A 16034-nucleotide genomic window follows, 5' to 3' on the forward strand; every position below is an offset into this window, starting at 1 on the left:
TGTATGTGACTTTTAAAAGATATGGTCCTGAGAAAATTATCTGTCATAAAAGAAACTATTACTTTCACTAGCCACAGAATAATTCTCCTTAGAAAGGGACTGAAATAAACAACTAAGTTAACAATGATAATAAGTCAAAGTGTCTTGTAGATATAAAATAACCTATTTACCCATCCCCCATTCTCTCCCTTTCTATTCCTGCCAAGCAGTTGTACTTGCACTTAAAACATTGAACAACAAGAAAATAGGCTCTCATTGCCATGAAGACATTTATTTAAAATAATAATAATAATATTAAATGCATATATATGTATATATCTTGATGTACATCCTCCCTCCTTGATCATAGTAGTCATTTCCTTTACTGTTCCATGTAGCTTGTACATGTTTCTATTATTGCACTTATCACACTATATTACATGCACTTAAATGTATGTCTTCCATATTATACTGTCTCCTTGAGGACAGGGCCTATATCTTATTCATCTTTGACTTTAACAGTCTGGCAAATAGTAGGTGCTCAATAAATTTAATCTACTAGCTTCTTTGTTTGCGATGGAAGTCATATTTTAATTTCAGAGGAAATAAAAATTATCCGTGGAAAAGAGCATTTCTCCATGAAAAAAAAAACCCAAAAAACAAAAAAACCATTAATTCATAGCCACGTGAAAGATGGATAATAACAAACCAAGCCCTTAGCTAAAAATCAGAGTATGGAACTTCAGAGCTAAACACTGACAGGTGAAAAGTCCATGTGATGACTCTGAGGGATTTTATGCCCCATCTTGTTGAGGCAATCCAGTCCAACTTCTTTATCTCTGCTGCCACTAACCTTAAAACACAGAGCTAGCACATACTAGACATGATTAATAGTAAAGGATGTGGCTTTTTTTTTTAACACAATTCTGTTTTGATAAGTAAATATACTTTCACTAACACCTATTTAGAAAGACATATGGTTTAGTGAATAAGCTACCACAGCCTGGAACTCAGACTATCTCATTATCATTATTAAACCAGGTAAAATAAATAGGTAAATAACCTGGGTGTAATAATTTAACTTACTTTTACTTCAACATTCTCACTTATGAAACAGAGATTATGATATTTGTTTCTCCTTTCAGGAGGAACACTCAGGAATAAGTTATAAAAATGTAAAGAAATGCTACATGTTCTTATTGTTCCACTTTAACACCAAACAAATACAATGTGTTTGGCAGTGACGAAGAGAAAGTCAAGTGAAGAAATCTATTCAAAAACACCATATCCCATCTATATAGCATTTAGTTTAAAAGTTTTCACATGCTATGTACCTGCCATTCACTGATTCACTGATTCTGATTTTCTTGACATCTATTATTATTTATTTATTTTATCTTTTATTTTTGGCAGTGGCTGTATGGGGATCTGAATTCTTTTTTTTTTTTTTTAAAGATGACCGGTAAGGGGATCTTAACCCTTGTCTTGGTGTTGTCAGTACTACGCTCAGCCAGTGAGCGAACCGGCCATCCCTATATGGGATCCGAACCCGGGGCCTTGGTATTATCAGCACCACACTCTCCCGAGTGAGCCACGGGCCGGCCCGGGATCTGAATTCTTGACCTTGGTGGTGGTGGTGGTATTATTATTATTATTATTATTTTGGCAGCTGGCCATTACAGGGATCCAAATCCTTGACCTTGGTGTCCCTGTAACCAACTCAGCTAACCAGCCAACCTGACATATCAGATGGTGAGGGGGCAGATATCTCCACCTAATACACTTAGAAACTAAGATACAGACCAACTGAGTGATATGTTCAGGATCACTGGATTCAATTCATCAATTCAATTCAAGAAATATTGAGGCTGGCCAGTTAGCTCACTTGGTTAGAGCATGGTACTGGTAACAGCAAGGTCCAGGGTTCTGATCCCTGTACCAACCGGTCACCAAAATAAAAAAAAGAAAAGAAAAAGAAATATTTATTGAGCACCTACCATGTGTCAGGTACTTTTCTAGATAATTTCAGTATATCAGTGAATCAAACAGAAAAGATTCCTAACCTCTTGAAGCTTATGTCTTAGTAGGGGATGGAAAGATGGATTATAGACAATAAACAAGTAGCAGAGGGTAAGGAGGATGGGGACTTTAGGGAGCTGAGCAGGGAAGCAGACTGTAGATTTAACAGAGTTCAGCATAGGCCTCATTGAGAAAAGGGATTTGACAAAGACTTGAAGGATAGTGAGTGTTACCACCTTCTGGGAAAGACCACTCCAAGCAGAGGAACCAGCTAAAGAAATAGCCCTTAGGCAAGAGGATTTAGTGCTTCATAGAGAGGAAGCTAATTTGGCTGAAGCCGAATGAGAAAGGAGAAGAGTAGGTGAACAATACGTTGCAGAAGTCCAAATTATGTAGATCCATTAAGTAACTAAGTAACATGAGGAGTCACTGCAAGATTTTGAGAAGAGAAACCATGGGATCTGATATACCCTGTTTTAAAGCATCACTAATGGCTGTGTTTGGAATAGTCAATGGAGGGGCAAAAATAGAAGCACAGAGACCAGTTAGGGACTATCACCGTAAAACAGGTGAGAAATACTTAGTTCTAACCAGGGGTGATATCAGTGGAGGTTGGAAGAGGTGGTCAGACTGTACATATGTTTTAAAGGTACAGCCAACAAGATGTATTCAAAGATTAGCTGTAGAGTATGAGAGAAAGAAAGGAGTACAAAATGATACCCAAGTTTTTGGGCTGAACAACAGAAAAGATGGAGTTGCCATCAAATGAGATAGGGAAGTCGCAGATAGAACAGATTTTGGGTGGGAGGATCAGGAGTTCAGTTTCAGCAATGTTAAATTTGGGATGCCTATTTAGACATGCAAGTAGGGATGAAAGTAGGCAGTTGGATATACAATTCTGCAGTTCAGAAGGAAGGTCTGGGCTCTGCGTATAAATTTGAGAAATATCAGCTATAAGTAAAGGGTATTTAAGGCCAAGAAGCTGAATGATGTCACCAAAGAAATGAGTGTAGATAATGAAGAGAAGAGGATCAAACAGTGGACCCTGGGCACTCCGGGTCAGGAAAAAGAAGAAGAACCAGCAAAGGAGACAGAGAAGAAGTAAACAATGAGATAAGAAGACAAGCAAGAAAGAATGAGGTGTCCTGAAAGTTAAATGAATGAAGTATATGGGGTAGGAGGATGTGAGGGAGCCATCCTCAACTTTACCAATGGCAGCTAATAAGTCAGATAAAGATTGGGAACTGACCATTGAAATAAACGACACAGAAATCACTAATGACCTTGAAGAGAGCGATGTGCATGGTGAGATGGAGGCCAAGGCCTAACTGGAATGGGTTTAGGAAAGAAGAGAAGGAGAGGAGTTGGAGAAAGCAAATACGGTTGACCCTTAAACAACAGAGATCTGAGCTGTGAGAGTCCACTTTGTATGTGGATTTTTTCCAGTAAATATGCATACAGTACTATAAATGTATTTTCTCTTCCTTATGATTTTCTTAATAACATTTTCTTTTCTCTAGCTTACTTTATTGTAAGAATACAGTAAATAATACATATAACATACAAAATATGTGTTAATCAACTGTTAAGGCTTCCGTTCAACAGTAGGCTATTAAATTTGGGGGGAGTCAAAAGTTACATGTGGATTTTTGACAGCACTGGGGGTCAGTGCCCCATCCCCCACATTGTTCAAGGGTCAACTGTATAGACAACGCTTTCAAATAGTTTTGCTGCAAAGGGAGACAGAATATTAGGCGATGGTTCAGTGGGGGGGGAGGTGTAGTGGATTGAATTATGTCCCCCCAAAACTCACTGAAACTTGAACTGTGTGCCCCAAGTTTTATGTATTAGAAACTCGGCCCCCACTGTGACTGTTAAGAAGGTGGGAAATCCTGTTAGGATAATTGAAAGGTGGAGCCCTGAAGGGGTGATTGGATTGTAGGATCATGCACTAGTGAATGGATTAAAAATGGTGGTCAGGGGCGTGGTTCTGAGGAAAGAAGCGGAGAGTCTGTCTCTCTCTGTGCTCTCTCTGCTTCCACCATCTTGCAATGTGAGACCCCTGGGTCACTGTCACCACCACCAGATGGACTTTGGACTTCCCAGCCTCAGCAACTGTAAGCAATAAATTTCATTTTCTTTATAAATCACCCAGTTCAGTGTACTTTGTTATAAGCAACAAAAATGAACTAATACAGAAAATTGGTACCAGAAAAGTGGGGTGCTGTTTATAACAAATACTCGAAAATGGGGAAGCAGCAGCAGAAGACAAAGAGACAACCGTAAGGTTGGAATATCTTAGAGACTGGTTACATGGTGGCGAGAAGAAGGCTGATAGAAATATGGACTGTAAAGACCCTTCTAAGGAGGCCTCATATAGAAATAAGAAGTTGATCAGAAACTAGGGCAAAGATCACCCTTGGTGTGAACTGGGAAGGAATTTGGCTGCATTGTGTCCATTCCCTAGGAATTTGTGGAAGTTGGAACTTAGGTGTTGTGAACCAGAGTATCTGGTGGAAGAAATTTCTAAGCAGCAAAGTATTAAGCAAGCTGCATGGCTACTTGCAACAGCCTACTCTGAATTATGGTGGCAAAGGCATGACATAAAGCCAGAATTTAAAAGGGAAGCAGAGCATAAAGATTTGGAAAATGTGCAGCCTGGCCATGTGGTAGAGAAGCAGAGAGCATGCAGTGGTGCAGCCCAGTGACTATTAGCTAAGAAAATTAGTACAAAGGAAAGGGATTATCAAGAGAAGGAGAAAAAGGACCTGAAGGCACTGCAAAAGTCTCTGGGGCCAACTCTTCCATTTCTGGCCCAAAGACCTAGGGAGACAGAATGGTCTTGGGGAACAGGCTTGAGGAGCCCTCCAGGGGCTCACTGCCCAGGACCACTTTGGAAAGCTGCTTCCAGCACCAGTACCCCCAGCTGCTTTAGCTACTCTAGCTGTGGGTAAATTGACTGGACATGCAGCTTTGGAAAAAAAAAGCTGGAAGCCTTTGTGGCATCCATGTGGTGTTAGTTCTGCAGGCTTGCAGAATGCCAGAGCTGTGAAGACTTGGGATCCTCCATAACGATTTCAAAGAACATATGGAAAAGCCTGGGGGCCCAGGAAGAGATCTGCCGCAGGAGCGTATTCACCACATAGAGTAATCACTAGAGCAATGCTGAGCAGAAACATGGGGTCATAGCTGCAGCAGAGAAACCCTAACAGTCCCATGCCTAGTGAGCCATGAGAAAGGGACCGCCATGGAGACCCCAGACCTGTGGAGCTACCGGAGTGGAACACCAGCCTGGGAGAGCTGAAGTATAGCCTAAGGTCAGGAAAGCCACAGAAGCAGAGCTGCCCAAGGAGTTGGGGACCCAACCCCCACACCAGCATGTGGAGGAGGTGGAACATGGAGTCAAGGTACACAATTTGCCAGCTTTCAGATTTAATGCTTGCCCTGCTGGGTTTCAGACTTGCTTAGGACCTGTTACACCTTTCTTTTGGCCTATTTGTCCCTTTTGGAATGGAAATATATACCCTATGCTTGTCCCACCATTGTATCTTGGAAGTAGATGACTTATATTGATTTCACGGATAGGACTTTGAACTTTGGAGTTTTTATTTTATTTTATTTATTTTATTTTTTTTTTCAAAAGATGACTGGTAAGGGGATCTTAACCCTTGACTTGGTATTGTCAGCACCACGCTCTCCCAAATGAGCTAACCGGCCATCCCTATATAGGGATCCAAACCTGTGGCCTTGGTGTTATCAGCACCACACTCTCCTAGGTGAGCCACGGGCCGGCCCCTGAACTTTGGAGTTTTTAGTTGAAACAAGTTAAGGCTTTGGCGATGAAATGAATGTATTTGCATGTGAAAAGGACATGAGCTTGGGGGGGGGGGCTGGGGCGGAATGCAATGGATTGAATTATGTCCCCCCAAAACTCACTGGAACTTGAATTGTGTCCATCCCCCAAGTTTTATGTATTAGAAACTTGGCCCCTGCTATGACTGTTAAGAGGGTGGGAAATCCTATTACAGTAATTGAAAGGTAGGGCTCTGAAGGGGTGTTTGGATTGTAGGACGTGCACTAGTGAATGGATTAAAAATGGTGGTCAGGGATGTGGTTCTGAGGGCTTTAAAAGAAGAGGAGAGTCTGTCTGTCTCTTTCTTTGCTCTCTCTGCTTCCACCATCTTGCAATGAGACTCCTGGGTCACTGTTGCCACCACCAGATGCACTTTGGACTTCCCACCTTCAGAAACTATAAGCAATAAATTTTGTTTTCTTTATAAATTACCCAGTTTGAAGTATTTTGTTATAAGCAACAAAAACTAATACAGGAGTTGAGGGGGTAGTAGGGCAAGAATAATTATTTGTTTTTGTTTGCTTTTTTTAAGAAGGGAGAAATAATGGTGATTATACTCTGATGGAAATGATCCAGTAGAGAGTGAAAATTTGATGATATAAGACAAAGAGGGTAGAATAACTACAATGATATACTGGAGTAGGTGAGACAGGATGGGATCCAGCATACCAGTAAAGGGGTTCCATTTAGAAAGGAACATGGATGGTCCATCCGTGGTAAAAGTCAGACAGGCAAGCAGAGTATGTGGGTGTTGATGCTGGTGGGTGGGTTGATGGACAATGGGAGTCTGTGGAAGTTGTTTTCCTATTATTTCAGTTTCCTTGGTGGAGTATGAGGCAAAGTCATCAACTAAAAGTGAGGATAGGAGAAGAGGTTTGGGGTTTTGAGAAAGCATGAGAAAGTGTTAAAATGGTCATCCAGGAAAGTATGAATGAACTTGGAACAGACAGTGCAATTGCCTGTCCGCACTGAAGTTCTCCTTGAGCTTCATGGTCATGAATTTAAAGTGGAACTAGTCAACAAAGCTGTGTTTCGCTCCATCGATATACAGCCACATGGATGTGGGTACATAGTAGGTGGATAATTGGACTTACACAAGGTTGGTTTTGCAAGAAAGGGAGAAGGGAGGAAGATACAAGGAAATAATTATAAGGATCAATAATGGAATTTAAGATGGATAAGAAGAGGAGTGGGAAAAGATGAAGATGAACAGACTGGAGGTATTGGTGGGATTAAAGAATTGTTGGAGTAGGGATTCTACAGGGATTGGGCTAGAAAGACAGGCAGTAGTAATCAAGATAGAGATTATGGGAAGAATGTTTAAGACAGAGATTATGGGAAGAATGCAATTTTGGTAATGATAAGGACTAGGAAAAGATTTTTAGTCTCTGCATTCTGACATTTCGGACCAGATAATTCCTTGTTGTCACGGGCTGTCCTGTGCACTGTATTATGTTTAGCAGGATTCATGGCCTCTGCCCACTCACGAGATGCCTGTAATACAAGCCCCCCAGTTGTGAGAATCAAAAATGTTTCCAGACATTGAAAAATCGCCCCCAAGTTGAGAACCACTGATGTAACCACTTGGTTATACCTTAGATCACTATCATACCTAAGGTAACACTGGAGGACAGAAGGTCAAGAACTGAGAGCCAAGGAAACTGGAGAAATCCTCTATGAGACTATTGTAATTGCCAAGACTTAAGACAAGTAGTGCTACACAGAGCGACAGTGAGCAAGAACCAAACAATCAAAAACTGAAGCAACTGTCAGTAGATGACAACAATTACGAGTGGGTGACATAATTTGATGACAACACTCAAAGCTGATGATACACCAACTTCACAATAATGATAAAACTGGTATTAGAACTGAGGTTCCTTTCCTAGGGCTTTTTAAAATGTCTAGAAGGTGGGCAGAAACCTCTGCATGATTTCATGTTCAATTAAATTAGACTCACAGAGTCAAAAATAGGGGTCAGTTAAAAACAATTGGCACCATTTCTTACTGGCATATATAACAAACAGCTGAATGCACATATTTTTGGCCGAATAACATCCTAAAAATAGGACATAACATCCTGGTTTTTAAAAAACTCTCAATTTTCTTTCTGATCCTTAAAAGTATTAAACTGTCTTTGATTAGAAAAGAAATATCTTTTATTAAATGACTACATTTATCTGGTTGCTGCAGAGCAATCATAACCAACATTTTTCTCAGATAACCAATCACCTTTATCTTCACATAGTTCAACAATCAAGGAGGACGAATAGACCTTAATAATAAATGGACTGATTGCAACATTTTCCAACTGTGCATCACCTGCTCCTCTCACAGCCACCTGGAAAGACATCATCTCACCAGACTGCAAGCAGATTTAGAACAAATGCCCAATTTTCATCCCCACCTCCTAAAAGCATATTTGCAAGAGAACTCTCATTGACATTAATAGATGTGCCCCCTTTATAGAAGTAGCAGCTTAAAGACAGGAAATTCATATGTACTCTCATTGCAATAATTAAGTATTTAGGCCACAAGGAAGGTAGGCTCACTGAACCTCCACAAGCCCATCTGCAGAATTCTATCTTGTTATGGTTACACTGAATTTAAATTTTATAATGCATAAACATGAAGCACAAAGATGGTGTCAAGGAAACTCATGATGTGATCATACAAGTCACCAAATCCAGCATTTAAAGTTTACATAAAACAAGGGAAAAAATCCTCTCATTTCAAGCCCCAAAACAGGAACTTACCAGAGCTCATTAATGGTGTAATTATAGACTTTTACACAGGGCTATTACAATGACTAAGGTATTGTCATATATTATTTCTTTTTTTTTTTTTTTTAAAGATGACCGGTAAGGGGATCTTAACCCTTGACGTGGCATTGTAAGCACCACGCTCACCCAGTGAGCAACCGGCCATCCCTATATGGAATCCAAACCCATGCCCTTGGTGTTATCAGCACCACACTCTCCCGAGTGAGCCATGGGCTGGCCCACATACTATATCTAAACTAGATGCTTTCCTGTTAGAAAAAGAAGACAAGATCTTCAGAGTAAGAACCAGGATTCAAATCTCAGTTTTGTCACATACTAGCTGTACCATGTTACTTAACCTATCTGGCTTTATTTTCTCATTTTTTAAATGAGGATAATACTAACTTAACAGTCACTGTGAAGAAAAAAATCCCTATAATAAGAATAGCATAGTTCTAATATATGGTAGTTGTTCAATAAATGAACAATAGTCCTCTTATTTGTTGTTAATTAAAACAAACTAAACAAGCTTCAGAGAAAGGAAATGAGATAACCTTATGGTTAGGCCTCTCCTTGAAATGAGAAAATATTTTTGATTTTATTACAATAGATCATAAACAAAATCTCTTAATTTTATTACAGTACATCATAAAGTTGCACTTATAGCTATTTTAGTCTTTACTTATAACACAAACACAAAGAACAGGTGACTACCTTCTAAACTTTCTTGTTCATCCGAAGTATAAGCATCCATCTGACTTTGTTCTCGTAAGAAACGAATAACTGCATAAACGAGGTGCTTGATTGATGACATTTTAGAAGCTTAAACACTTTTCCTTGATAAAAAAAAAATGAAAACACTGAGCTAAATTATTTTAAAGAATTGGTAAGAAAAGTTATGAATTACAAAGTTAATAAAGAACAAGGGTTATAAATTACATTAAGATTAAAAAACAAGAAACCTGTATTACCTTCAATCTTTCCCTTTTTAAGGAGCAGGAGAGCACAAAGTATTGTTATGGTAATGTATTGCATATTTTATTTATATCCACTAGTATTAGACTATGTTAAATCTTGCTTAAGTAAATTTTTTTTCAAAACTTGTATAACATAAGTTTAGACTCTCACTGAATGTGTCACTCTCTCTTAACAGTATATATGGTACTGAGCAGATACAGATACAGAAATACACCCAAAGGCCTCCTTACTGAGTTGAGGGAGATTTCCTCCTGCTGACTAAGAAGCTGATCCACACTGAGCAACTTCTAATTTCATGAGATTTTTTAAAGATATATTAATAATTTACGCTCCATCTACTTTTGTAGGTTATTTGATGAGGAAATACATTCATGAAAGGTTGTTCAGCTGTTGAGTGTGGTTCTTAATAAAAATGGCATTTCTGTTTAATCAACAGACATGTCAGGAAACCACTGCTTGAGTCGATGGATACTACAAACCGCCCAGCGGTCTCTGCAGTAGCTGTGCTCTCGTGCACAGGCTGGACGCTCCCGGTCATGTTCATTCACATGGAATACTATCGCATCTAAACAGTGGCGCAGGGCCAGCCGGCTTTAATGCTTATTTCCACTAAATCGCATCATCCATCTGCTCCTCAGTTTCCCTAATTCAAAGCCAGGGTGTGGTACCCGCCGTTAGGATGTTTATTATTTGAATAGTTACCTTAAAGGCCAGCCCAGCCACTAGGCCATGGGGTTACACGCATTAAATAAGGCCCCAGGGCAGAAGATGAAAACAGAATGGGGGTAAAGGGGTGCGGAGGGGAAAGATGTCCAACCTCCCCCGGGAGGTTTCCCCGTTGCTCTCCCCAGAACACATCGCCCTCCCTCTCCCTCTCTCCGGTACAAGGGCCTCGCCTCCGCCCTGACGGGGTTTGTGACGGGCGCGGGGTGCAGGCCTCCATCGGGAGCGGCGGGAGACGCACCCTTCCCAGACGCACCCTGCCCCTTACCAGGCAGGAGGACGCGAGACGACAACTGCGGGCCCGGGGCGTCCGTGAGCCGGTCCTCCCGTCCCCTCGTCCTCAGGGCTCGAGCCTGGCTCGGATCGCAGCAGCGGCAGCGGTCGCCCAAACTTCCCCGGCTCGCACCCCGCCGCCGCCCCCTCAGCCCAGCGGGCGGTGCTGGGCTTGGCTCCAGCTCCCGGGTCTCGCCAGAACCGCCCCAGGGGCGGTGCCGGACGCGCGGGGCGGGGCCGAACTGGGCGCCGGCGTGCGGCTGGCGCACGTGGGAGGGCGCGGCAGGGCTGGCAGTCGCCGCTGCCGCCGCGGTGGCCTCCTGCACTGGGATCACTCGCCGCTCCCGCGCGCCCAGATCCCGCCGCCTGCCCCCCTAACCCCTACGCCGAAGGACTGCGCGCCCGCCGCCGCCCGCCTCTCGGCGCTCCCATGGTCGCCCGGTGCCTTTCGGCTGTGCGAGGCCTCCACAGGTACCCCCCGGGCGCGAGTTAACCTTGACCGTGGGCAGGGCGGGGGCTTCTGCTTGGGCCGTGCTAGACGCCCCGGCCGGGCCTTTCCCGGCCGCACCCCTACGACGCTCCTGGGACCCTCCTTCCCCGCATGGTCGACCCCTGAGGGGACACCAGGCGTGTCACCCTGGGGCCACCTCTCCCTCTTCCGCTCCCTCGGGAGGGCTTCCATTCCCCTTTGTTTGGGACTGCCTCAGCCACGGTCAGCGATACTGATCACAAAATGAATTTCCCGGCCCAAAATGAATGCAGAAAGATGGTCCGGATGAGAAGATCATTTCACTTTCGCCCTCCTGCAGAACTGCAGAGCTGTCTTTAAAAGTGCTGCAGCTGTAGACTCGAATAATTCTTATCTGCCGGTCGCGCACGTCATTAGCATTCCAGCCGTTTAACATCCACACAAGATGAAACCAATTTGGTTTCGCTGCTTATTTCTGTCCCTGCTTTCTAATTTCCTCTTTATGTTCCTCCTCTCCATAAAACAAACATTCTGCCACTTGCTGGGGCAAATTGGCTTGGCCCACCATGGAGAAAATTGTTGCTCGGGCCCGGTTTGGGGCAGCTCCCGCTCGTTGGATCGCCGCCTAGCTCCCTAGCCCCGCCCCTCTCTGAGAGCCTTAAGTTCTCGGCATGGATTCGCTGGTTTTCGGAAACAATGCCACCACCACCCCATTCCCAAATCTGACCAGAGCTGTACATCCAAATGAAGATCCAATAGAAAAAAAGGAAATGTGTGCTTTTTGCTAGATATCTCCAAAACTACTTTAGAACATTTCAGCATTTACGCTTTTTTACAGTTTTCTATTGTACCTTCCCTCTCATCTGTGTGGAGCTTTGTGTTGCTCTGTCCTTGCAGTTATGGTGCATCCAGGGGACAATAGTAATTATAAAGAGTTAATCTGATGATTGTGACATATTTCATGCTGTCCTTTCTTGCTAGTCTCCATGCTGAAGTGGTATTGCTATCTAAATGCAGACAACGCAGGTGTGAGAAGAGGGGATTAATATTCATATGACAGCAGTTCTCAAACTTTTTAGATTTAAGACTCTCTCAAAAATTACTGAGGACTGAGAGGTTCTGTTTATGTGTGTTATATCTGTCCATATTTACCACAGTAGAATTTGCAACGGGGAAAATTTTTAAGTATTAGTTTATTTACAAAACAGTAGTAAATGCATGACATGCATAAATAATGTTTTTAATAAAAAATAACTACCTGTTTTTCATCCTTCCCCACCCCAAATCAGTGAGAAGATTGGCATTATAGTTTTTTCCTTTTTTTTTTTTTTTTTTTTTGGCTGTTTTCTAATTGTGATAAAATATAACAATTTACCATTTTAATCATTTTTAAGTGTACGGTTCTGTGGCAGCCATCAGCACTATTCAGAACTTTTTCATCATTCCAGACTGAAACTCTGAACCTATTACACAGTGACTCCCTATCACCTCCTCCTGTGGTAACCACTATTTTTTCTGTCTCTATGAATTTGACTGTTCCAGGTACCTCACATAAGTGGAATTATACAATATTTGTCCTTTTGTGTCTGGCTTATTTCACTTAGTATTGTGTTTTATATAGTTCATCCATGTTGAAGATGTGTCAGAATTTCCTTCCTTTTTAAAGACGAATAATATTCCATCATACATATATACCACATTTTGTCCATTCCTCTCTTGATGAACACTTGAGTTGCTTCCAACTTTTGGCTACTGTGAATAATGCTGCTGTGATCATTGGTGTGCACATATCTTTTTGAGTCTCTGCTTTCAATTCTTTGGGATGAATAGAAGTGGAAATTCCTGGTTCATATGGTAATACTATGTTTAATTTTTTGAGGAACCACCATACTATTTTTATGTAAAATGGCCGTGCCGTTTTACTTTCCCACCAGCAATGCCCACATATTCCAATTTCTCCATATCTTCACCAACACTTATTTTCTTGTTTTTTAATAATCATCCTAGGAGTGACATTGTCTTGTATTTTTTGGAAAACTAATGTGTGATTTCATAGGATAGCTGGATTCCTACATTTGCTTCTGCATTTAATCTTGTTGCACTGTTCTGTTTTAGTTTAAGGAAATGAAGAAAATTGTACCTCACACTCTCATATGTAGCAGGAACGAGAAGAATATTTTAATAACTTTTTAAAGATAAGCATGGATATTCTTTGATATCACACCAAAGTTTGACAAGTGATAGTTTTTTAAAGGTTAGTTGCAAAGTGGAATCTGAAACTATATCAATGTATTTTTCTTACTTTGTTACATTAAAATCTACTGGTATATCTTACACTTTGAATAGATCTTCTTGGGGGTAGAACATAGGTCTTCTGGAAATTATGGTTCACATGTAATACAGGTCTTCCTAATGTTAACATATTTCATTATATAATATCAAACAACACATTCCTTAATGTTCTCAGCCATCTCATCAGAAAAGTCTTCAAGTATTAGGAAGCTGTCAAGTTCACAGTGGCAGATACGGTTTTCCAAAATTCTAAGTTTCACTGAAAGCTGGAATTTTATCATTGGCAATGCATACTGTCGGTTGTTTTCCTTGAAGTGACAGGGTCACTTTGTTACATTTTTGTTTCTTTGTTTCTTACTTTGTTATATCTTTGACAGAATTTCTGCCAGATACTTAGGTCTGAATAACCCTGGTTTGTCTGTCAGTTTTTTTCAAGTAAAAATGGTGTTCCATGAAAAAAGCAGTTATTTTCAGCTCACAATTCAATCAGTTGCACAGGTGCTTTTGATTTGGGCAACCAAATTCCCTGGACAGCCATTGTTTTTTTCTTTTTTTCACACTATCTATACTTTATTTTATTTTATTTTATTTATTTATTTATTTATTTATTTTTAATTTTATTTTGTCGATATACAATGTGGTTGATTATTGTGGCTCTGGACAGCCATTGTACTCAGGTATGCAGCAGAAGGGCTTTATGCACACCTGGCCACACATATATACTCAAGGTTAGAGACTTAATAAAATTCATCACTTTTACTATTTCATCAAGGACAGTCTAAAGTGAAATTAACATTATTTTTAGCATGAGTGCAGGGCGGTGAAGAATACAACTACTAAAACCGTTTGGTGCCACTGCCTTGATTTGTGCTAAGGTGCCAACAATTTTATCCACAATTGCTTTTCACCCTCAGTACAAATGTCAACAACGTGAAAAAGAGAAATAGTATCTTAGTATTATTATGAAAGATTTTTATTTATTTATTTATTTTTTATTTTTTTATTTTTTTAAAGATGACCGGTAAGGGGATCTTAACCCTTGACTTGGTGTTGTCAGCACCACGCTCAGCCAGTGAGCGAACCGGCCATCCCTATATGGGATCCGAACCCGGGGCCTTGGTGTTATCAGCACCGCACTCTCCCGAGTGAGCCACGGGCCGGCCCATGAAAGATTTTTAAACTCACAGATTTTTTGAAAGTCTCAGGAACCCCTACCCATACCTCTATGCCCAAGGCTGTGGACCCCATTTTGAGAAATGCTGATATGTGGTATCCAGATTCTTCGTTTATGCAAGGAAGAAAATAAATATATAAAAAGCCATACAATTGTTACCTTGTTAGAAGCTGGCAATCTACCAGCTTATGTATCAACTATTTTGTTGCTTAAGGGCATATATTGCAATTAGTCATCGTATACAGTAGTAGTCCTTAACCTAAGGCTTAAGTGACTTAATCACAGAATCTGCTCTTTGTTTCAAACTCTATATCCTCCCCCAAAAGAGTTAATACTAGACAATGTGGAGGGCCCTCTGTGTTCTCCTGATGTGTTTTTCCTCTTTCCTCTGACATTAGGAAGTTCATTTTGGTGTTATAGGAGCAACTAGGCTTTTGCTTAACTGACCTATGTTTTCCCTTGGGTTTTCCTGTTGGCAGAGCTACTATACCCACTTCCCAAGGTCAGCATGGCAGCCAGGATCATTGAGGGGGATGTATTAGTCTTTCTGTTGCTTATAACAAAATACCTGGAACTGGATGATTTAAAGAAAACAAAATTTATTGCTTACAGTTTTGGAAGCTAGGAAGTCCAAAGTCCAAGGAACACATTTGGTGAAGGCCTTAGTTGTGGTGACAGTGACACAGGGGTCTCATATGGCAGAAGATGATGGAGCAGAGAGAGACTAACCTCTCATGTGCTCTTCTTTTAAAGTGCTAAGAACCATGCCCCTGACCACCATTATTAATCCATTCACTACTGCATGGTCCTACAATCTAATCACCTCTTCAAGGCCCCACCTTTCAGTTACCTTAATAGGATTATGTAATCCCCAACCCTCAACAGTCCCAGTGGGAATTCAGCTTCTAATGTATGAACTTCCGTGACACAATTCAGTCAATCCACAGCAGGATTATTAAGCCAATTTATTAGGAATAAGTGGACCAGGAATCTGTAGATTGGATTATAGTTGCTGTTCAACTACTTTGTGACCTTAAGTAAATCACTCACTCCCTTGGGTCTCTCACAGGTTCCTTATTTGGTAAAGTGAAAAGGACTAGGCTAAATAACATCTAAGGTTTCTTTCAACTCTGTGTTGCCATAGCAATCAAACCAGGAAAGTTCCTCCTCTTATCTCAGATTGCACAGCATGTAAGTTAAGCAAAATCTAATGCGTGTTATAAAGTGAGGGATAGATGACATGGGTCAAAGAAGTAAATGGGAAGGGTGATTCAATAGTATTTAGCCCAGATTACAGCTTTATTAGCCCTAGTTTCCCCGTTCAATTAAAAAAGAATAGCTTGGTTTTCAAAATTATTATAGCAATGCACATTCATTTTAGGAAACTTAGAAAATAGTGACAAGCAGAAGAAAATATTAAAAATACACATAATACATCCAGAAGAGCCAGTTGTTAAGAGCTTCCAAAATCTCTTCAATGTAGACATTATTTTATGAATATAAGATTGCCAT

General features: G+C 41.0%; 2 protein-coding genes across 2 annotated transcripts in view; one reads left to right on the forward strand and one right to left on the reverse strand.

Annotated features, from left to right (window-relative positions):
• The window catches only part of SGTB (small glutamine rich tetratricopeptide repeat co-chaperone beta), a 41372-nt gene extending 30643 nt beyond the window's left edge, over positions 1-10729 (reverse strand). Inside the window, exons 1-2 of the mRNA XM_063086009.1 lie at positions 10583-10729; positions 9328-9449 (exon numbers count right to left, since the gene is read on the reverse strand). Coding sequence (XP_062942079.1) covers positions 9328-9427 — 100 coding nt within the window. The 5' untranslated portion in view covers positions 9428-9449; positions 10583-10729. The remainder of the gene's footprint in view (positions 1-9327; positions 9450-10582) is intronic.
• Positions 10730-10863: 134 nt separating this feature from the next.
• The window catches only part of NLN (neurolysin), a 106451-nt gene continuing 101280 nt past the window's right edge, over positions 10864-16034 (forward strand). Inside the window, exon 1 of the mRNA XM_063086787.1 lies at positions 10864-11058. Within this exon, the coding sequence (XP_062942857.1) occupies positions 11018-11058 (41 nt within the window). The 5' untranslated portion in view covers positions 10864-11017. The remainder of the gene's footprint in view (positions 11059-16034) is intronic.

Source organism: Cynocephalus volans, chromosome 2 (genome assembly GCF_027409185.1).
Source record: "Cynocephalus volans isolate mCynVol1 chromosome 2, mCynVol1.pri, whole genome shotgun sequence".
NCBI lineage: Eukaryota > Metazoa > Chordata > Mammalia > Dermoptera > Cynocephalidae > Cynocephalus > Cynocephalus volans.